Raw genomic sequence first — 24,533 nt, 5'->3', positions numbered from 1 at the left:
CCTATGTACCGACTTGACAGAAAATCCTAGGAAGTTCTGGTCTTACGTTAAATCAGTAAGTGGCTCGAAACAGCATATCCAGACACTACGGGATGATGATGGCATTGAAACAGAGGATGACACGCGTAAAGCTGAAATACTAAACACCTTTTTCCAAAGCTGTTTCACAGAGGAAGACCGCACTGCAGTTCCTTCTCTAAATCCTCGCACAAACGAAAAAATGGCTGACATCGAAATAAGTGTCCAAGGAATAGAAAAGCAACTGGAATCACTCAATAGAGGAAAGTCCACTGGACCTGACGGGATACCAATTCGATTCTACACAGAGTACGCGAAAGAACTTGCCCCCCTTCTAACAGCCGTGTACCGCAAGTCTCTAGAGGAACGGAGGGTTCCAAATGATTGGAAAAGAGCACAGATAGTCCCAGTCTTCAAGAAGGGTCGTCGAGCAGATGCGCAAAACTATAGACCTATATCTCTTACGTCGATCTCTTGTAGAATTTTAGAACATGTTTTTTGCTCGCGTATCATGTCATTTCTGGAAACCCAGAATCTACTATGTAGGAATCAACATGGATTCCGGAAACAGCGATCGTGTGAGACCCAACTCGCCTTATTTGTTCATGAGACCCAGAAAATATTAGATACAGGCTCCCAGGTAGATGCTATTTTTCTTGACTTCCGGAAGGCGTTCGATACAGTTCCGCACTGTCGCCTGATAAACAAAGTAAGAGCCTACGGAATATCAGACCAGCTGTGTGGCTGGATTGAAGAGTTTTTAGCAAACAGAACACAGCATGTTGTTATCAATGGAGAGGCGTCTACAGACGTTAAAGTAACCTCTGGCGTTCCACAGGGGAGTGTTATGGGACCATTGCTTTTCACAATATATATAAATGACTTAGTAGATAGTGTCGGAAGTTCCATGCGGCTTTTCGCGGATGATGCTGTAGTATACAGAGAAGTTGCTGCATTAGAAAATTGTAGCGAAATACAGGAAGATCTGCAGCGGATAGGCACTTGGTGCAGGGAGTGGCAACTGACCCTTAACATAGACAAATGTAATGTATTGCGAATACATAGAAAGAAGGATCCTTTATTGTATGATTATATGATAGCGGAACAAACACTGGTAGCAGTTACTTCTGTAAAATATCTGGGAGTATGCGTACGGAACGATTTGAAGTGGAATGATCATATAAAATTAATTGCTGGTAAGGCGGGTACCAGGTTGAGATTCATTGGGAGAGTGCTTAGAAAATGTAGTCCATCAACAAAGGAGGTGGCTTACAAAACACTCGTTCGACCTATACTTGAGTATTGCTCATCAGTGTGGGATCCGTACCAGGTCGGGTTGACGGAGGAGATAGAAAAGATCCAAAGAAGAGCGGCGCGTTTCGTCACCGGGTTATTTGGTAACCGTGATAGCGTTACGGAGATGTTTAATAAACTCAAGTGGCAGACTCTGCAAGAGAGGCGCTCTGCATCGCGGTGTAGCTTGCTGTCCAGGTTTCGAGAGGGTGCGTTTCTGGATGAGGTATCGAATATATTGCTTCCCCCTACTTATACCTCCCGAGGAGATCACGAATGTAAAATTAGAGAGATTAGAGCGCGCACGGAGGCTTTCAGACAGTCGTTCTTCCCGCGAACCATACGCGACTGGAACAGGAAAGGGAGGTAATGACAGTGGCACGTAAAGTGCCCTCCGCCACACACCGTTGGGTGGCTTGCGGAGTATCAATGTAGATGTAGATGTAGATGTAGACCTAAATGATTTGAGAGGTGACAATTTATTACGTCTGTTGAGATGATGTGGTCATATTTTGTGGTAACGTGATCAATTGAACTACTATGTGTGTTAGCTATTCTGGTGGGTACTCATCCAGAAGATCTTTAGCCCCATAAGACAGAATACAATCTGTAAAACATTTGTTTTCCTGACCATCAGGTAAAGTGTTGATGTTCAGATCTCCCAGTGTGACAGGATTTACACTTCTACGGGCTGACATTAATTTACTTAAAACTCCATCAAGTGATTTCAGAAAAGCATCAAGGTTTCCACAGGGGGACCTATACACACCTATAACATAGAAAAGAACAGTGCAAAATGTGATTTTAAGAATTGCAATTTCAAAATCTTTGTCAACAAAGAAATTGTTCCCCCATAAGACTTTTTCCATGGTGGTGGTGGTGGTGGTGGTGGTGGTGGTGGTGGTGGTGGTTACGACATGTTCCTCATCCACGAGGATCTCCTCAGCACAGTTCTATGGAACGATAAACTAATCTAATGTAATCATCTAATCTAACTTGCCTTTTCTTCAGTAGATGGCAACAGCACCACCTTTATTGTGTGTTCTGCGGTAGAACGTAGCTAGGTTGTAGCCTTCTAATTTGCAATATTGAATGTTGTTCACTGTTTTCTGGTGTTGTGTAACTATTATTACACGTTGTGATAGTCTTGTGATAAATGATTCAAAAGCATCTAGTTTGTTTCCTAAATCCTGTACATTATAATGCAAAAATGATAAATTATTCTCGTGTGGACTGACGTCTGCTTGAGGCACATATGAAACACATACACTTGCATCTGGTGTTGTGCTGGTGGAAGGTTTTATTACCTTAAAGAAACATCAGCCTTGTCCTGCTGATGTATTGTTATACTGACCTGGCATTTCATGGTTGATTCTCCCAAGTATTCATTATTTGTGTCCTTGAGAGGGATGGCCTGTGTAGCACAAAAATTCACATTCAATTTGCTGGTCACTAGTTCTTGGATACATTTTGTAACTAAATCCTTCCGTAGTCTGATGAAATGTAAGCGATGGGATGTGTGAAATCTTCTTCCTACACAGCTTATGTCCACAAATGTAACATTTTTGAACCTCGTGCCTATATTTAGGATCTGTTTATCTGTGCTTCACTTCTTTATTAACACACGACCAGATTGGCAAGTCATGTCGATGTGGAACTTCTTAACTCATGTAGCCTTCTTTTAAGTGAGATCACTTGGTCTTTCATTTCCTTTTTTACTATGTCATTGGTTCCTGCTAAGAACACAAAAAAGTCATTATTTGTAGTTGCTGTTTTGATGTCATGCTTCATGGAAGTCATTGCCTGAAAAGCCGGCCGGTGTGGCCGAGCGGTTCTAGGTGCTTCAGTCTGGAACCACGTGACCGCTACGGTCGCAGTTTCGAATCCTACCTAGTGCATGAACGTGAGTGATACCATTAGGTTAGCTTGGTTTAAGTAGATCTAAGTTCTAGGGGACTGATGACCTCAGATGTTAAGTCCCATATGCTCAGTCATTTAAACCATTGCCTGAAATTTTGCACCTGGTTTCACTATGCTAGTTATTTTGTGACTGCCTCTGGACTGAAATTCGGCTGCTATGTTCCGTCCTTGGCTGTCTGCAAACAGGTCTATTTTACACTTTTTTGCTGGTGAATGATAACAGTTTTTAGACGTAATAGTACTTGGATGTTGTGTGGTGGCACTATTTGTTTTGTCTTTTTTGTCCATATTAGTCAATAACCCAACTTGAGGAACACTTGATTTTGATTCACTATTGGTGACTACAGTCACGGTCGAACTGTTTTTTCCCTGTGGTTTAAAGTGACTGTCATTCTTTGTTTGATGTCCTATTTCTTTCCATGTGGTTCAAAGTAGCTCGTTGAGATATCACGGTCTACAGTTGAAAGCACTTCAAAAGGGTTCTCGTGCACAAATATTGTCTCACCGGTACTTTTGCCATTTACACGATTTTGCAGTTCTTGTGTGCTGTTTTTGTAAGTGTCTTTAATCCACTTTTCACTAGCAGGCGTGACGCTTTGTGGAACTTGTCGAGTATTTGGCTCACTTTTTCCAAGCCGAAAATTCGAGATATTCGCTTTCAGAGCACTGATAATAAATTGTAAGCTGGACACACGTTTGTTTAACTTCGTAATTTCATCTTTACAATTTGCACACACCTTCATTTTAATGGCAAAATTAACTCTCTTCTCCACAGAAACATGTTGAACTTTCACGTTGGGCACCATGTTGGACATATTGAACCTACTAACAAACAGCAGTATTTACATTTTGACAGTTACCATTCTTTTCATGTCAACTATTCTGTCCCATATAGCCTTGGCATTTGAGGCAAACCGTTAGTTCAGATGAAAACTCTTTACATCAGTACACCTCCGTTCTCACCTCAGCCTTCACTTGACGTAATTACTCCACCGGCCTAGTTCAAAAGCAGATTTCCCAGACCATCACAGCCAGATCCCTGCAGAAAACAACTTAAGAAGACACCTATGTGACTCAGTATTATCCTGGTCTTGAATGTATTAACCAGCTTCTTCGACAAGGCTGTGACTTCCTAAAATTGTGCCCTGAAATGAGATCCATTCTGTCTAAAATGTTGCTTACCACACTTAGAATAGCATTCTGTTGCCCTCCCAATCTATGCAATATCCTTGTCAGACCCTATGCTCCTTTTGCACCTACTTCCTTACCATGTGGCTCCTACCCCTGTGATCGCCCCTTTTGGAAGACTTGCCCTATGTATCCTCCTACCACCACCTATTGTAGCCCCAAGTAACCGGCAAAACATACATTACCAAAGGAAAACCACATATGAAATGACACATCATATACCAGTTGTCACGTAAGAACTGTTCGGCCTTTTACGTTGGCATGACCAGCACTCTGTTATCAGTCAGGATTAATGGACATAGGCAGAGGGTGCATACCGGCAACACACAATATCCTGTTTCAGAGCATGCTCTGCAATGTGACAGCCTGTTTCCCTACATGCGCTATCTGGTTTCTTCCCCTAGACACCAGTTTCTCAGAAATCTGCAGGTGGGAACTAGCACTACAGCATGTCCTCAGTTCTCGCCACCCACCTGGCCTTAATTTACACTAGTTCCATCTGTCTCTGCATTTCTTCACTGTAACTACTCCTTTTTTCACTTCATTTTAGTTTTCTATTACTTTCGTTTCCTGACCTGTCTATTTGTCACTATCCCCTCCTCTCACCTCTGTTACATACAGTACACTTAGCTTTTGACTCTATTTTTAACTCATGCATGATGTTTTAGCAGTGCTCACTGTTTTACGTATTACCTTGTCTCCCATCTTTACGCTCTCAGGTTTTCAAATCTTTCCCTTTGCAGTCCCCAACAATCAGTCTTTCCTTCTCATGTCTGGTAAATCTCCCCTGACCTGGGGTTCTGGGTGACTCTTCCATCTGCCAGAAGAAAGAGCCTTTGGCTCCAAAAGCTTGCATACACAATACTTTTTATATGTGTGTTCTGCTGCTGCTGCTTCGTGAGTAGATTTTTTAATCCATCCAATTGCATCATTTATAGTAAGACATTTTTGAATTTGTTTTTCTGCAGTATTTTCCAACACTTTAGAGAAGACTGTACAAGAGAGATGGACAGTAATATCCCATATCCTCGGTCATTCCCTTTTTGAATAATGGATCTCTACATTTGAAAAATATCCCTGCTGAAAAGATTGGTTTATATCAGTACACAGTGGTTGTGAAACTACTTTTATACACACTCTTGATTGCAGATATGTGTATTTCATCCCATCTAGGTGAGGTTTTGTTTTTTTAAATACAATATTTCCTTTTTTGTGTCCCTTTGGGTAGTTGTTTTCAAATTGTTTAAAAGAAGTGTTCTGGTTGTTTTCCAAGCTTATGAAATTTGCCTTGCTCTGATAGGCTACCATATGTACATCTGATTTTGCTACATTTAAGAAGAATTTGTTGAAACATTTTGACATCTGAATAGTGTTTCCCATAATATCATTTTCAAATTTAATTTTCAAAGTCTACTAACTTTTGACTTGGTCCCTAATCCTGATTGAACACCTGACCACACTGCTTGCTTTTGTTAGCTGCCACTACAACTTCCTTGAATATATTATTATATCATTTGACATACAGAACAAAATCTGGATTTCTATTTGATTTTATCTCATTGTTGAGGTCTCTCTTTGTGGCTCTAGGAAATTTTATTCCTGGTGTAATTCATTTTTGTTTATTATTTACTTTCTTTTGCCAAGATCTAGGAGGAAAGCTTCATTAAATATACCTAAAAAACGAAATTAATCATTTTTCATATTTTAGCTACTTCAACTATAGTGGTCTACAGGCCAGCTTACAATACTTACTTTACTGCAGAATATGACCAATTACTTTTGCTGAAATTCCTTTTTATACATATGTGGAAGTTTCAATGTATGTGCTTTTGGGAGCTCTATAAACAGAACTGAATGATGTGAACTAGGTCTAAGCAGTACTTACTACATTTTCAAACTGGTAGTTTTTAGTAATGTTGCCAATGCGGTTCATTGATCTCCTGGTATCTCTAGCGCCTTCAGAAAAGTTTAACCTGAAACACACATTAAGTTGAAACCTGCTGCCATCTCAACTTTTTTCTTACCTTCATTCTGAAGTTTTTCTGGGAGGCATTGGAATTTTGTTAAGAACATTTGTGTTACACCACATCCAGGAATTCTAAAAGTTGCTGTGATCACAGTATTCAGATCGCTTAGCTCTGTAGAGCAACTCTCAATCAGTATCTCTTCATTTTAATAATCAAAATTTCCTCTTACACTATAGGTTCCTGAAGAATGAACAAGCATGCAGGAGTCTCCCAAAGATATGTTTCTCCTACAAAATCTACTAGCTACCTTAAAATTTGTAAACAATGTTCTGTTAATTAGTTTTTTCTTGGGCAGATTATTTTGACATTTACACATTCTGAAAGTAGAATTTTAAGTTAATCAATTTTAGGGTATTTGATATTTCCTAGTTCTACTGTTAAGCTACTGCTGATACAGTGCATCTGTAGTACATTTTTGATTTTGTCTGTGATTTCAAGAGCATCATTTCATTGGTATCTCTATGTTTCATTTTCAGTTTGTACCTCTTAGGTACTCAATATATGACAGAAAAATAAATGGTATCTCCAGTAGATATCTACATGATTACTCTGCAATCCAGAATTGAGTGCCTGGCTGAGGTTGTATTAACCTACCTTCAGGCTTTTTCCCCTTACCATTCCACTGTTGAACAACATGCGGGAAAAACGAACACTTAAATCCTTCCCTGTGAGCTCTGATTTATCTTATTTTTGTATGATGACCATTCCACCCTATATTGGTGGGCACCAACAAAATATTTTCACACTTTGAAGAGATAGTTGCTTCTCAAAATTTCATGAGAAGATCCTGCCACAACAATAAAGACTCTGTTTTACTGATTGCCACTCCAATTCGCATGTTTTATCTGTTACACTCTCTCCCCTATATAACAATAATACAAAATGAGCTGCCCCTCCTTTGAACTTTTTCGATGTCATCTGTTGATCCTAATTGATGGGGATCCCACACCACACAATAATACTCCAGAAGGTGGACAAGCATAGTGTAAGCAGTATCTTTAGTAGTCCTTCATTTTCTAAGTGTTCTGCCAATAAATCATAGTCTTTGGTTTGCTTTACCCACAATATTATCTACATTGTCATTCCAATTGAAGTTATTTGTAATTGTAATCCCTAGATATTTAGTTGAATTTACAACCTTTAGATTTGTGTGATTTATTGTGAACCAAAATTTAGTCCATTCCTTCTGGTAGTCACATAGATGACTTCAGTAGATTGGGAACAGCAGAGGGCCTATAACATTCCCTTGGGGAATGCCAGATATTACTTCTGTTTTACTCAGTGACTTACCATTAGTTACTATGAGCTGTGATTTTTCTGACAGGAAATCACGAATACATTTGCACAATTGAGATGGTACTCCATAGGCATGCAATTTGATTAGAGGTAACTGGTGAGGAACTGTGTCTAAAGTCTTCTGGAAATCTAAAAATATGGTACAATTTTGACAGTCCCTGCTAATAGTACTAACTACTTAATGAGATTACTCCTATTTCCTTTCTCGAGTATTTGTGTGACTTGTGCAACTTTCCAGTCTTTAGGCACAGAATTTACAATGGGTGAGCGGTTGTATACAATTGCTAAATGTGAAGCTATTGTATCGGCATACTCTGAAAGGAACCTAACTGTTGTACAATCTGGACCAGAGGTCTTACCTCGATTAAGTGATTTAAGCTGCTTTGCTCTACTGAGGATATCTACTACTAAGTTATTTGTGTTGGCAATTGTTCTTGACTCAGATTGTGGAATATTGACTTTGTCTTCTTTGGTGAAGGAATTCTGGAAAACTGTGTTTACTAACTCTACTTTAGTGGCACTGTCATCAGTATTATCCCAATTGTTATCGTGGAGTGAAGGTATTGATTGTGTCTTTCTGCTGGTGCACTTTACATATGACCAGAATCTCTCTGGAAATTCTGCTAGATTTTGAGACTGTGGAAACCATTAACCAGTAGTGCTGTGTATTTGTCTTGAACGGTTTAAACAGCACCGCATTTAGAGTTACAGTGCAAGCTTTTATGTTTCAAAAGTGAACATGCTTGTGAAATTTGTTTTGGTTGTTACAGGTTACAACCATGAGCTCTTCTAGTCTGCCTTCGAGAGCATCAGAGGATGCCAATACGGCTTCTGACAGCAGTGTCTCTCCTACGTCTGCTACAGACAGGGACAACGTATCAGATTTGCCGCTGATTTCAGACCTCCAACTGAATAACACGAGTCATTCGGAAGGAGACAGTCCGTTACAAGCAGGCAGTAGCACTTCAAAACTGGACAAAAGGGGCACCACTATCGATGATCTCCCAGATGAACTTGTGGTAGAAATCTTCTCATACATGAGCTTCAGTGAAAACATTGAAGTTTTACGGAAGGTGTGCACTCGCTGGAAAATTCTGGCCCAGGATGCTCACTTGTGGCTTAACAAGAAGTACGTTGTCAGGTAAGAACCTACAATTTAGTGTTACTTGCTGAGCAGTAATGAAGATTCAAGAATGAGTCTTCCATTCTGCAGCACTGTCTGTGCTATGACATTGAAATTCGCAGGTGGCATTTTTGTATAAAATTTTCTCAGCATTCAGACCACATAAAATCAGAATAAAAACTAGAATTTTCGAAGATTAACATTGTCATCTTCATCAGGAGATGCCTGTCTAGCAGGAGTAAGCAATTCTAATATCTGTTGGCAGTGACATCATCTGGAGTACAGGATTCACATGTGAAAGTGTGGGTGATCGGTAATGTGGTAGTCAGCACATCACCCCCCCCCCCCACCCCCCCACCCCCCGGGCTGCTATTGAGTTGTGGACAAAGAAGACAGTGTCAGTCTTCAAAAGCTGGAGTTTTAATTCCAATTTGATACTGTCTGAACACCGAGAAGATTTTGGGAGATTAAAAATTTGTGCCGTAGCAGGACCGGGACCCGGAACGTCGCTTTTTGTGAGCGACAGTCTCGTCGAATGAACTTTGCTAGCCCCACGAGTCAGGATTTCTCCCCACAACTTCGTTTCCAATAGAATTTCTTTCCCAGCTTACGAGTTCACGAAAGCGCCCTGCGTGCTTTGCAGGGGCAGCTCTCCTGAAAGAAAGGAAATCGCAGAAAAATGGCTTAGCCACAGGCCAGAGAATTGTTGTTGTTGGTTGTTGTTGTTGTGGTCTTCAGTCCTGAGACTGGTTTGATGCAGCTCTCCATGCTACTCTATCCTGTGCAAGCTTCTTTATCTCCCAGTACCTACTGCAACCTACATCCTTCTGAATCTGCTTGGTGTATTCATCTCTTGGTCTCCCTCTGCAATTTTTACCCTCCACGCTGCCCTCCAATACTAAATTGGTGATCCCTTGATGCCTCAGAACATGTCCTACCAACCGATCCCATCTTCTAGTCAAGTCGTGCCACAAACTTCTTTCCTCCCCAATCCTATTCAATACCTCCTCATAAGTTATATGATCTACCCATTTAATCCTCAGCATTCTTCTGTAGCACTATATTTCGAAAGCTTCTATTCTCTTCTTGTCTAAACTATTTATCGTCCATGTTTCACTTCCATACATGGCTACACTCCATACAAATACTTTCAGAAACGACTTCCTGACACTTAAATCTATACTCGACGTTAACAAATTTCTCTTCTTCAGAAACGCTTTCCTTGCCATAGCCAGTCTACATTTTATATCCTCTCTACTTCGACCATCATCAGTTATTTTGCTCTCCAAATAGCAAAACTCCTTTACTACTTTAAGCGTCTCATTTCCTAATCTAATTCCCTCAGCATCACCCGACTTAATTCAACTACATTCCATTATCCTCGTTTTGCTTTTGTTGATGTTCATCTTATATTCTCCTTTCAAGACCAGAGAATTGTGTCCGGTCTAAAAAGTGAAACAGGACAGATTCTGTGAAATTTGCAAGTTTTTGGAGATGAGGCACTGGCAGGAGTAAAGCTGTGAGGGCGGGTTGCGAGGCACGCCCGGACAGTCAGAGGCAACAGTAAGGATTCGACCCCCAGTACGGCAGACAGTTTTAATCTGGCACCAAGTTTCAAAAAACAAAGTTTGTTGTGTTTCTGTCAACTGAATCAATATTTTTTCACACTCTATCTATTTGTTGTGAATTAATATTGGTATTTGAAGCTTAATTGATCGAGTACTTAATGGACTTCACTGGTATAGGCTGCAGGACATTTCAAAACTATGAACTAATTCATTACTGAAATAAATTGTTCTGGGTTCTTTCTTTTCTTGAACATCTGAGTTACTCGATTAAGAAGAGAAGAGGCCTTCTGGAAACATTAATTTCTTCTGATGTACTCCCTTCGGGTACTTGATTTGAAAAAAACTTCGTATCACTCACCTTACGCAAACTTCAGTTAGATTCGTTTTGCAATGCCAGTTTTACAAAATAAAGTAAGTTCTTCGGGAAGTAGCCCCACTCGGTTCTTTTTCTTTAATAGATCTTACTGAATCAGAGTTAATTAGTTTCAGTACAGACATGTGCTTTCACCCCACTTCATACAATTGAGTGACAGATCTGTACATTTTGATTGACAGACGAATACTGCTTTACCGTTACAGCACACGATAGAGTTTATTTACTGTAAATATTTATATGGTGAAGTTTCGGAACTACAGCCAGATAATGTCGACTTCTTGTCACGATGTTTCAGGTGAAGGTTTTGCTCTGAAGCTGCCTTTATGCCAAAAATTGGTGCGGAGATGCGCGTGCGAAAGCAGCTGCTGCACGGGCGACCTCTGTCAAGTTTTGCACCGTCTTTGAATATTGTGTGCAGGCATGTGCCAAATGTGGCACTACGTGCACACTCTCTGTCAGAATGTGAGCAATGGAGCTAAAATTGGGATATTAAAATTAATAAAATGTTATTAATTTTGATATCTAAATTTTAACTTGTCAAGTACACATTCCGGTAGTGTCGCATTAGGCATGCATGTGCATCTTATACACACAGCAATATTTGGAGAGCACACAAAACTTGACACAGGTCGCTCGTGTAGCAGCTGCCATCGTGCGTGCATCATTGTGACAACTTTTGTTATGAAGTTAGGGAGGTGAAATAGCAATCTCCGGGACGAAACACTTGACTGGAGACGGCTTAACGATCGTCAGCCGAAGTATTGCGGCCAGAAGTTCACATTACCCGGCTGCAATCTTGAAACTTTGTGGAATACATTTTACACTGGGAAAGTTTCGAGGATCACAATAAATATTTATTTTTTATTCGGATTTTGCAATAAAGAACGTGAAATTTCTCGATAAAGTGGCTGCCGTCTTTCCACAGTCACTCACTGTCGTGGAAGACGGCTGTGCGTGACACTGTGAAGATCTGAGTGGGGGGGATTATACCCCACTGTTGCAATCCCCATCAATGGTATAGCTAAAAATTCACACAAAAAGATAAGTGTGCCCTTTCCCAAGATAAATGAGTTAAAATATCCACAAACAGGTGTATCAGCTCATTGTCAGTCTGATGAAAGCCAGAAAGTATAATGCATGTTGACTAGTAGTGATCAGTGTGCCCAGATGCATTTGTTGTAGAACTTCAAAACTACTTTGCCATTCACTGCTATTCTCCCTGCAACTCAAAATGCCACACGGCTCTGGTTTCTAAAAGTTTCCAGTAGCGTTTTACCTTTAGTACGCAGGATTTTTATCTCGTGTTTCCAGCTGATGTCAGAAACTAAAAAAATGTGCATATAGAACGTATCTGCAGATATCTGAATGTTATCCCTCATATAATCGAGTTATACGTACAGATCTTGTACTCGATACACTGTCTGTTATGTACAGTTCGTCTTTGGTGCTTGCCCGGCCACATTTGGATTTATTAATCCAAAAGTAAATGGTCTTTAATGATGGTGCAGAGCCACTGTGAACTTCAGCCAATTCTATTTTGATTTGTATGGCAATCCGACCCTTAAAATGAATATGTTTAATAACAGTCCGAAACTCCATTTTTCAATCACAGTCAAGACACTGACTAATTCAGACAGCTGTCAACAATGAACTGTATGATGTAAATTGCTGAAATTCTTTATACAATCCTTAGAATAATCGAGCTTACTGACCCCAAAGCCACAACGGAAATGTCCCATTTATTCGTGGAAACTTACCAGACTTGCCAAACCGTCCTTGTATTTATAAAGTAGAATATTAAATAGAACAGTGATGTAGAGCTTCCAGCAACCCACCAATTGAGGTGCATGTCATTTGTAGAATGAGATGTCCCACATCCTCGATGTCCACTGACAGATGAAACATTCACGGGTTAAGGTACTTAACAGGTAGGAAACACCCCACTTTCGGTAGGTGTTTGAAGGTTTGTGCAGATTGAAGTTGTACTAGTTCTGTGCTGCTGGCAATGAGGACCTGAGACTGAAGCTGGGTGGAGTTTTTGCCCCATGGGGCTGCAGATGGAGGGTATGGAGTGCACATGACCTCCACAATGTCACAGAAGTCATTGCCGAAAATACGATTCAGATCCAGATAGTTGTTCAGTCTCTTGTGAGACACATTTGTGCAGAATCATCGACACTGCAGATTGAAGTTGAGGGTTGAGAAGCTGGTTCGTGATTAGAGGACACGCGTAGCAGGATCCTTGCAGTATCGATATTGAACAGCGACTGGCAGAAAACGTAAGAGAATTGGAAAATCCAATAAAATATGAGAGCTGCAGATGGACTACTGTACTGTTTCAATGGCATGTGCCTATCACCCCCAGTAGGAGAATAAGTCACGAAACATTCTGAGGTCTCTCTAGTTGAACGTCCAGTCCTTTGAGAAAGGTTAGTATCTCAGAAGATACAAGGTGTACCTCTCCCACTGACCTGCGAATACTCACTGAAGGCATTTTTTTGTGATGGAGCTACACTTCGTACTTTAACACCACAGTAATGGGTTGGGTCAGTCAGACTGGCCGACGAGCCCCACTGATAGAAACCGGAAGCAATTCTTGTCGACGCAGTGTATCCTATTAGGTGTGGTCCAGGTGTAATGAGGGAAGTTAAACCAACATTTAATACACGAGCGTCACAGATGTCGGTAAGACTGTGACAGTGTACATTCACGTATTTGTGCATCTTCTGGTGTAAAAGTTATGCCGTCCAATGCTCGGTTCGAGTTTGTGGCAGGTTTACGAGATTTCAATCTTGTTTCCACCTTTTGTCTTGCTTCCCTCGGGTCAAACAGATCTGTGACCATTCGTGCTGTCTTTCTCTGTATATGTTCAATATCCTCCATTAGTCCTATTTGGTATGGGTCCCACATACTTACACAGTATTCTAGGATGTGTTGCACCAGCGATTTGTATGCGATCTCGTTTGTAGATTGAGTGCATATCCACAGTATTCTACCAATAAACCAAAGTCTACCACCTGCTTCACCCACGTCTGAGCATATGTGATCATTCCATGTCATACCTCTACAAAGTGTTACACCCAGGTATTTGGATGAGTTGGTCGATTGCAGCCATGACTCATTGATATTATGGTCATAGGATACTACGTTTTTTCATTTTGAGAAGTGCACAATTTTACATATCTGAACATTTAAAGCAAGTTGCCAATCTTTGCACCACTTTGGAATCTTATCAAGAACTGACTGAATATTTATGCAGATTCATTCAGATAGTACTTAGTTACAGATAACTACGAGGGCTGTTTATTTCTACAATGGTTTACATCGGTTTACAACTTGAACATTTAGCTATTTTTCGACATAATCACCATTTCTGTCGATGCATTTTTGTAGACACTGTGGTAGTTTTTGTATGCCCATGTCATACCAGCTCACCGCCATGCTGTTCAGAAAGTTATGAACCTCTTTTTTTCACCTTGTCATCAGAGCTGAATCGTTGGGACCACAATTAACGCTGACAGGTACTGTGAGACTCTGAAAAAACTCATATGGGCAATTCAGAACCGGAGAAGACGAATGTCGAGCAAGGGCGTACACAGTCTCCATGACAACGCTCGCCCACACATCGCTCTGCAAACTGTTGCTCTCCTGCAACAGTTTCAGTGGAACATAATCACCCACCCACCCTATAGTCCTGACTTGGTGCCCAGTGACTATCACCTGTTCCCTAGGTTAAAAGAACATTTGGCCGGAAAGCGATTCAGCTATGACAACGAGGTGAAAGAAGAGGTTCATAACTCTATGAACAGCGTGGTGGCGAGCTGGTATGACATGGGCGTACAAACACTGCCACAGCGTCTACAAAAATGCATCGACAGAAATAGTGAGTATGTTGAAAAACAGCTAAATGTTCAAGCTGTAAACTGATGTAAATAGAAATAAACAGGCCTAAGTACTTATAAAAAGATAGGAGACCTTACTTTTGGGATTACCCTTGTACATCATCTGCAAAAAATCTCAAGTTACTGTTAATATTGTCTGCGAGTTCATTAAAATACGACATGAACAGAAAGGGTCCCAACACACTTCCCTGGGACACACATGAAGCTACTTCTACTTCTGACGGTGACACACTGTCAGAGATAACGTACTGCATCCTTCACCAGTCACTAATATTACTTGAGACCCCATATGATCGTACTGTTGAAAATGAGCATCCACTAGAACCTGGTGATGGTAGCCAGGCCTACGTGTCCCTCCACAACTTTTATCACCAACAATCCCTTCTGTTAGCAAATTGATGATTATTTGATGTCTCAGTATGTGACTTGAACTGATCTTTTCTTTTAGTGAAGATGTGCTATACATTTCTTTTCTCCCCAATTTGAATGAGTACCTCTTCAATAGTTATTCAATCTATCCATCTGATAACCTTTGTTCTGTAACAGCGCTCTTAAAAAGTGTCTACTATCCTCTTCTCTCTTCTTAATCTCACCCATCCTCCACTTTGATACCAGGCTGCTCCCATAACAGATAAGTGACTACCTGAGACTTAACATATTTGCTGTCATGTAAGACACACCAGCGTAACTGACACTCCCCACTTTCTAAGACTTTTGAAAAATTTCTTACCTAATACATCTGCTGTGAAACAATAATATAACACATGTGCATGTACATCAAATATCTAGGCAATATGGGGTGTTTCAGAAGCGATGCTTAATAATTCACACATGGAAAGCACAGGCCAAAGAGTAACTAAAAAGCTCCAATAAACATGGGTCCGTAAATCAACCATTGCCGAGGTTTTGCATTAATTCGAGTTGGGAACCAACTGTAAACGCCCCTGGATACCACGGTATTGACATTAGTCGATTATCTGGTGTTTTTTTTTTTTTTTTATTTTTTATTTTTTTATTTTTTTTATTTTTTTTATTTTTTTTTATGCGTGCGCAAATACTTCTCTTTCCCCCTCAGTGCACTGTGCTCTGTTACAGTTACAAATGTGAAGGCACCGTGGGTAGAGGTTACACCAATCGAGAATACACTGGCATGCACTTCACACATGGCAAAGTGAGTGGCAGTGCTCTTCAGGCTGCACAATTATATGAAGGAGCTTTTCCTCTCCGGAAGCAGTCAGTGCCTTAGAGAAACCGTAAGTTTCGCACATCGTTTACGAGAAGGTCGACTCGGATCCGTAACACCCGATGTTGGGGGATAGGGTGTTATGCATTGTACATAAACACTCGAGTATTTCAACAAGGAGGATTGCTACCGAGAGTGTGTCCTTAGTCGTAGGAGTGTGGTGGTGGATTTTACATTGCAAGTACTCTATCCACATCATCTCCAGTGAGCGTAGTTCTCAACAATGCAGACTTCCCTCTTTGAAAGAATTTCTACCAATGAGTGCAACAACAGTGTACCCTTGAATCCCTTGTTTGTAAGCAGTATTCCGTTCATGGGTGAGGCTGGATTGACCCGTGATGGTATTTTGAACTAACCTAACTGTCACATTTGGGATGATGTCAATCTTAATGCAACACGCACATCACGACATCAGCAGCGTTATTTGTTGAAGGTCTGGACAGGACTTCTCAGAGACTGCATAATTGGACCACATCTTCCTACCACAGAGACTAATCGGGCAGCAGTAGATGCCGTTTCTGAGGACTCGTGGTGATGTCCCACTGAACCAATGCCTGAACATGGGGTTCATATGGGGCGGTGCTCCAGCACATTTTCATTTATGAATACGCCAGCTTCTAACTCAGATGTATGGTCAACATTGGTTAGGTAGAGGAGGACCTGTGCTGTGGCCTCCAAGGTCTCCAGATTTAAATCCCATGGATTTCTGTATGTGGGGTCGTGTCAAAAGCCTGGTCTACACTACCGAGGTCAACTCTCTTGAGAAATTACTCTTTCAGATTGAAGCAGCCTTCCGGCATTTGCAGAATTCCCTAGGACTGCCTGAGAGGATTCGCAACTCACTTCAGAGATGACTTCAATGTTGCATTCAGACACACCAATGTTGCATTCAGACGCATGGACAACGTTTTGAACACCTTCTTTAACGTTTAGATATGCCATGTGTTCCTGACACTGATGAAGTGCAAAGGAAAATGTGTTGTATCTTGACAACGGTTGATTTGTGGACTGATGTTTATTGGAGCTTTTTAGCTACTTTTGGCGTGTACTTTCCATGCGTGAATGATTGACCATCACTTCTGAAACACCCCATATAAGTAGTAAAACATGTTCGCATTTTAATTTTTGTTCTCAAATCTGCAAAATTCATCCTCGGAGCTGAAGGAAGAAATACTTGAAGCCACCATCTCAGAATCTGAATCCTCATACAATAAATTATCCTCTGTACCATCCAGTGCATTACTCATTCGACACTTCTTGAATGATATAATCATTGTTTCAGTTTTTACAGAGAACTATGAAGTGCTGACCCACTCACAAACTTGAGAAATTCTATGTCTTGTCCTCCTCCAAATCTGTAGGTTGCATCCATCTGTTCCATTCTTCCTCCATAAATTGAAATGTTTCTTCCTACATTGCCTATTTTGGTGAAGGCCCTAATTTGGTGAAGGGTGTTGATAGGTACAACAGTGTATTAGTAAGCCTGTTCAAATTTTGTAGATTAATTCTTCAAAGTACTTGCAATATATTGATCAGTTGCTGTATTTTGTGTGTTGCTAATGTTTAATGTGGATCAGCTCATCTCAGTCGACTTCTTGTCCTTTTGTGTCAAAAGGCACTGAAAGAGATTTCTGGTGTTCGATGTATCTACTGGAACAACACTCCCAGGTAGTTTGAACTCGATGTATTGCCTATAATATACAATTCTAGGTGATGACAGATCAACTATATCTGCATGTATTCCAGTTAGATAAGAGAATGTATTCTGACTGTTCATCAAGACAGTAACATTTGGTACAAATATATATCATCATTTGTTCTTTGGCAAGCATTTCTTTGATATCGTGGAGGTCACACTCTCTCCGCGCCATTCACTTATGACACCACAGAGCAGACGACTCTACCTGGCAGGTAGAAGTGCCCTGTGTGGCCCGCATCGCCGGTAGCGAGGGATCGGTACAGTTCCGATCTGTACAGAATGTAAAACATCTCCCACAAGTGGTGCGATTTCTACTTACTAACTACCTTAACTCGTGAACATCTTTTGTCAGCCAGTGGGACATCTTATTCCCAGAGTGAAATGTCACACTTCAGAGTCCCTTAAATGGTCTGTTTATACATACATCTAATGGCTGAAGTAAAGTAGTTAGCCATGATGGAATTACAGCTAACTGAGTCTTCTGTTCATTCAGTCTATTTTTAATGTATTCTGTTCTGTGAGAACGAAACTGATCTCATACTAATGGGCCAGGCTCGTTCAGGTCATTCTCTTGTCTGATTGGTATATGTGCAGCTGTAGTTGATCTGTCATCATCTAGAACTGTATATGTCACTAGACAAAATTTTATCTATCCAATATGTCATTTCTCCTCCATTCGTCCAGTCTTTGTGTACATGGAAAAATACTCCTTTTGGCAATTTTGGTCTTTAGGAAGCAGCTTTCTTTTAAAAATCAAAAGTGGCGGCAATTTTGTCCCGTTAGTGCAGCAGGATAAAATGATTCTAATGAGTTTTAACAACACTACTTTTTGTGCTGTTGCAATACAGTTCTGGTAGAAGGCATATCAAAGTTTACTACAGTCTTTTCCTTGTTTCCAACTTCTGAAATTCAAACTTTTCTGTTTTTCTCATCTTAATGACAAACAGGTGAAATTCAGCAATTTATACTTTGTACTCAGTTGGCATCTTTTGTGATTAGATTAGATTAGATTCAGTTTTTGTTCCATAGACACAAAAATTGAGATGATTCTCGTGGATATGGAACTTGTCAGAAAGGACAACATGAAAACCATAAAACATTTGAATATAATACTTACTACCCTGATCATATGTTAGGAGATTGCCAAAATAGGTGAATTTCGTACAGTAAACTGGAATAGCTAATAATTACTGAATTAATATGCTGTCAGAGTGAAACAATGTTATGCACTTTTAATAAATTTAGCATTCACAAAATACCTCATCTTTACTGTTGTGACCAGGTGCTGTCAAAACTGAAATCTAACAGCCTTTTTTACTTATGCTGGCCTAACGGCCTCTGTTAAGATATTCATCTATAGAGTAGAAGGCATTGCCTATCAGTCTTTCAAACACTGTTTGAACTGTGCTTTATCTGAAACCAAGTATTCAATGCTTGCTGGAAATTTTTGAAAATGTATGTTCATGAATGTTAGACCCCTTTCTGGAGCAAGGCCAGTGATTTTAGGTCTTTGTGTAGTTTGTTCTTATTCCTAGTATTGATACTATGTATTGAGCTGTTGGTTAGAAATAGAGATATATTACTTGCAACAAATTTCATTAAGGATTAAGAAACAGTGGTTAGAATACAAAGATCTTGAACAGGTTTCTGCATAACGTTCTTGATTTACACTGCAAGTAAGTCTTATCAAACGCTTCTGTGTGCTAAAAGCTTTCGCTCGGCTTGAAGAGTTACCACAAAATATGATACTGTATTACATAATAGAATTAAACATTCTCACTGCAAATACAGACTTGTTTAGGCACTTAAGCAGTTCTGTGGTATGCCCTCCCCAACTGAATTTACTATGAAGTTGTAATCCCAGAAATGTAACACTGTCAACCTCTTTGATCTGCATGTCTTTGTATGTTATACACATACTAGAGGGAAATCTCTTACAGAGTCTGAATTGCATATAGTGGGTCTTTTCAGAGTTTAATGACAGTAAATTAGCTTTAAACCATTTATTAATGTCAGTGAAAATTTGATTTGCAGCCATTTCTAAATCTCTACATGTCTTGCCGCTTACTGCAATGTTTGTATCATAAGCAAACAAAACAAGCTTAGCATCTGACAGTGTAATAGACGAAAGGTCATTAATGTTCATAAGAAAAAGCAATGGACCCAAGATGGAACCTTGAGGAACACCACATGTAATTAATTCCCAGTCAGATGAAGACTGATTGCGTACTGCACAGGTAATTCGCAGTGACACCCTTTGTTTCGTGTTAAATAAGACTCAAACCATTCCGCAGCACTGCCGGTGACACCATAATATTCTTATTTACTTGTGGTTCACACAGTCAAAGGCTTTTGACGGGTCACAGAAAATATCAGTAACCTCTAATTTATTATACAGTGAATTAATTATGTTCTCACTGTTACCATAAACAGTTTTCTCTTTACCAGAACGCGTAAAAAAAAAAAACAACAACAAAAAACTGTGACTTGGACAATATATTATTTGCAGTCAGATGCTTAAGTAGATGCTTGAACATAACCTTTTCAAATATTTTTGAAAAAGCCGGCAAAAGTGAAATTGGTTGATAGTTTGATGGTATATCTCTATCTCCATTCTTGTAAAGAGGCTTAACTTCACCATATTTTAGACAGTTTGGAAATGTTCCGCTGATAGAGAGATTGATTTCACAAGTAACTTAAGATAGAACTCAACTCGCATGAGCACTCTTTGATTAACTTCGTTTATATGTTATCGTACCCACTGTTTTAAGGATTTTATGATGGATGCTACTTCTTTGGAAAATGTGAGTGCCATTTCCATTTTGCTGAAGTCATTTTTAAAGAATGGTCTCAGATACTTCATTGCACTGTTTGCTGAACCTGATAACCAGAAATGAAGTGGTTGCTTAAGAAGTTTGCAACACTACATGCACTTGTCACCAAAGTCTCATTTATTTTTAGGGCTATCTGTTCCTTTTCCTTTTTGGCCCCACCTGTCTCTGACTTAACTATGTCCCGGACAGTTTTTATTTTGTTTCCCGATGAACTTTTTCTCATAATAAAGCTGCTTCAATTTCTGGATTACTTACTCCAATATTTTGCAGTATTCTTTGTAATGCATTACAATGATAATATCAGAGCTGCTCATAGATAGTAAATGTAGTCTCCTTTTTGCCCCACATGACATACTTATTCCTTGTGTAATTCATGGTTTATTTTTTGACATCTGTGTGATTTGAGTTACCTTTAGGGTGTGGTTTGAGTTACCTTTAGGGGAAAACAATTTTCAAAAGTGGAAGTAACTTTATTAATGAATGCTTTGTATTTTCCATTTGAGCCAGAAGTATTGTAAACGTCTATCCAGTTCATGTCTTTGAGCTGTTTCTTGAATTTCTCAATTTTTGACTTATTTATTACCCTCCTGTACTCAGAGTTAATAGATTTTTAATCCTGACAAGTTTCAACATTTAACACAAGATGCTGCATGTCGTGATCAGATAGCCCATTTACTATTTTTTTGTGATATGACTGTTTTCCCTAGACTTGTTTATGAAGATATTATCAATAGCGGTCTCAGAGCATTTACGCATCCTAGTTGCAAAGTTTACAGTGGGAACTAAATTGAATGATAGGTTACTGGCTGCAATAATTGTTCACTGACAGAGCTTTTCAATAAATTCTCATTAAAATCACCAGCAACAACTATTTTTTTGTTTTTTGTTTTACTGTGAGATGGGACAACAGAGCTTTCGGATTTTTTATGAAGAGGTTAAAATTTCCTGAAGGTGATCTGTATATACCTACTATTATAAAGAACTTATCATGACATACTACTTCTGTTGCACAAGCTTCTAATTGTTGGTCTGAGTAAAATTTATTAATATCAGTATTCTTGAAATCAAAACAGTTTCTGGCAAATGTGGCATCTCCTCCTTTCTCCATATTTTCTCCACAGAAGTAAGAAGCTAACTTGAATCCCGTAACATTTAACATATCTATACCAGTGGTCACATGATGTTCAGAGAGGCAGATTATATCAACTGGTTTGCTCAACTCTAATTTTTCAACACAAATAAGCAACTCATTAAGCTTACCCCTTAGTCCACTGATATTCTGATGCATTAAGGATGACTGGATGAACCTAATTTTCCTGTCAGTTTTTGAGTATCTTTAGTTTCAATCAGAGGCTGTATGCATGAATTGTGTACATTAAAATTTGCTTTCTGGCTGCCTGTTTTATCAATGTGAATGTCATTTTCACCCTATCTCTGAACATCTTTTGTATCTGCCCTCGCTACTTGAAAAGAACTGCTGTTCTGTCACTTGTAACTCAGTCCGCATACAAAGCCAATACCTCTTGATAAATACTGAACGCCGTAATGTTGATCCAGTAAAGTCAGCAATCCCTCTGTTACTGTATATCGCTTTCACTTTATGAATGATAATTTCTCCACATGCGTATTCTTTAAAATACAAGTATTGAGTTCTGCTTCAAGTTTTGGCCATTTAGTAGTCCCACTTCTTAGATTATGTTGACTGTGTAGTGCTTTCTTTAAAACATCATCTTAATTCTGCCATGCTCCTACTGCTTTTTTTGGTTGGAGGTTGCCCGAAATACTTTTCTGTAGCATTATTTCCATATGCATTGACATATGTAATTACTTGAAGCTGAAATGCAATAATATAGCAATACTGCATTTCTGCCATAGTTTGCAAATAAAACCACAATATAGGTGCAACACAAGTGAATCTCCACATTAAACATAACAATAACTGAAACTTGAATGAACAATATGAAAACTGTTAACAATGGCACATGTTCATCCACTGAAGTCTGTACAACTGGAATGCTCAAAGTTCGGAAGCAAGCTAGAAGTGAATTGCTTGAAGCTGAAACATTGAAATTTTCAAGAAATGTAGTTTATAGGAACCTGCCTCAACTTGATACTGACATATAAGATGCAGCCAGTTTTGGAGTCTAGTTTCGAAACAAAAAAAATTGGCATAGACACAGGCACATATGATAAATTTACAGTCAATGTTGCAGATTGTATACGTGTATCTTCTTAGTTTAGCCATCATTTATCATCTTGCTGTCAAAATACAAAAGCTCATTACTGCTGTAAGTGTCATTTCCTAATCCAATTCCCTCAGCATTGCATACTTTGTCTTAACTACATTCCTTTACCCATGTTTTGCTTTTGTCCCTATTTAGATCCCGATGTTCATCTGTATCCTGTAAGCCACTTGACAGTGTGTGACAGTGGGTACTTTGTGCACCATCCAGTCGTGAATAACTCACAGGAAGAATGGTTTTCAGTAGCCTCTGTATCAGCTCAAATCTTGTTTTCTCCCTTTTGCATCCGTTGCATCCTTTTCGTGAGTTTTCACACATATTTGGGTGTATTTTTGTGAAATTTTTTGTAGGTAATTCTAAGTTATTTGCGTAATTTTTCAAATTTTTTCCACCACCGTGGATCCTTGCTCCTTCCATCTGCGTCAGTACAGAAAAGTTTCCTTATCCCTAGCCAGATCCCAGTCCCACATACTGATGCAGTGTTGTTGCTTGGCTCATGGAATCCCCCAAAATGGCCTTACCATCAAATTACCCATCTCTGGCTGCCACCCCACCTTCCACAGGGACATCCACCTGTTCATATTCTGCCAATCCTTAGCCCTCACCAACATAGTCCTGCAAAACCGTATCAACCTAGCCCAAACCTTCTTGCAGTACCTTCTCTCCATCCACAAAATTCTCCAGCTATGCAATCCCAAATTCCTGTTACAAATAACACACATTGAAACTCTTGCCTTTCAGGAACTTGATTAACATGCACAATGCCACCTCAAAAAACTCTCCATCCTGCTCACTTCCTACTCCCACCTTGGAGTACCACTGTCCACCACCTCTACAACCACCTCCAAATCTCCCCCACGTCCCATCGTAGCTGACAAACCCTGTCTTGCGACCTACTTCACTTTCCCTACCCTCAAAAGCTCCCTCCCACCACCACACGGAATCCAGAACCTAAACAGGCTTGCAACACAGTCGTGAACCTTTCCCCACAGAAATATCAGTACTTTCAAATGGCCTCTCTTTTTGCCTCACTCCCAAATTCAATCATGCAGAACTTGTTCAAGACCTTTCTCCTTCTCCCAGTCCCTACAGTGGAAACAGTTTTTTGCCACCAACCCTACCATTCAGACTCAACCAAGACCAATATTGAACCCTGCCTAACTCACTTCACTCTCCCATCCAACTGTGATCCAATCCCACTGCCCCCAGATCACCCTCTGTTAACTTTCCAGAATTTCTTAACCCCAAACCCTGCCTCACCATCATTTTACAAATCCCTCAATGTGCAAACTAACCTTACATATGCAGAAAAAATTGCAGTCCACCATCTAAAAACTGATCCTGACCTTATAATCCTGCATGCGGACGATGACTCCACCACTGTTGTTTTGAACTGCAAGGATTACCCGGCAGAAGGACACCGTGAGGGGTCAGATACTTCCACCGACAAACCTTGCCACAGTGACCCTATTCCAGAAATCCAGCAGGATGTCCAGTCGCTACTCAAATCCATAGGCCCATCCCAGGATCTCTCCCCGGAGTCCATCTCTCTACTCACCCCCACAACTCCCCGCACTCCTACCTTCTACATTCTTCCTAAAGTCCATAAACCTAACTACCCAGGCTGCCCCATTGTGTCTGGTTACTGTGCCCCCACTGAGAGAATCTCTGCTCTTGTAGACCAACATCTTCAACCTATTACCCAGAACCTACCCTCCTGTACGAAAGATACCATTTCCTGCACCGACTCTCCACAGTTTCTGTCCCTTTACCAAACAGAGCCCTGATCGTCACTATTGATGC

The 24,533-nt window shown here is 40.0% G+C and overlaps 1 protein-coding gene across 7 annotated transcripts in view; it reads left to right on the top strand.

Annotated features, from left to right (window-relative positions):
• Positions 1-24,533, top strand: part of LOC124552471 (F-box/LRR-repeat protein 4-like) — a 123,457-nt gene that overhangs the window by 17,229 nt on the left and 81,695 nt on the right. For all 7 annotated transcript variants that reach the window (XM_047126750.1, XM_047126752.1, XM_047126753.1 and 4 more), the window contains one exon: positions 8,513-8,883. In XM_047126750.1, the coding sequence (XP_046982706.1) occupies positions 8,522-8,883 (362 nt within the window). In that variant the 5' untranslated portion in view covers positions 8,513-8,521. The remainder of the gene's footprint in view (positions 1-8,512; positions 8,884-24,533) is intronic.

Source organism: Schistocerca americana, chromosome 10, assembly GCF_021461395.2.
Source record: "Schistocerca americana isolate TAMUIC-IGC-003095 chromosome 10, iqSchAmer2.1, whole genome shotgun sequence".
In the NCBI taxonomy this organism is placed as follows: domain Eukaryota; kingdom Metazoa; phylum Arthropoda; class Insecta; order Orthoptera; family Acrididae; genus Schistocerca; species Schistocerca americana.
Note: the sequence above shows the minus strand (reverse complement) of the source record. Positions and strands in the feature narration are given on the sequence as shown.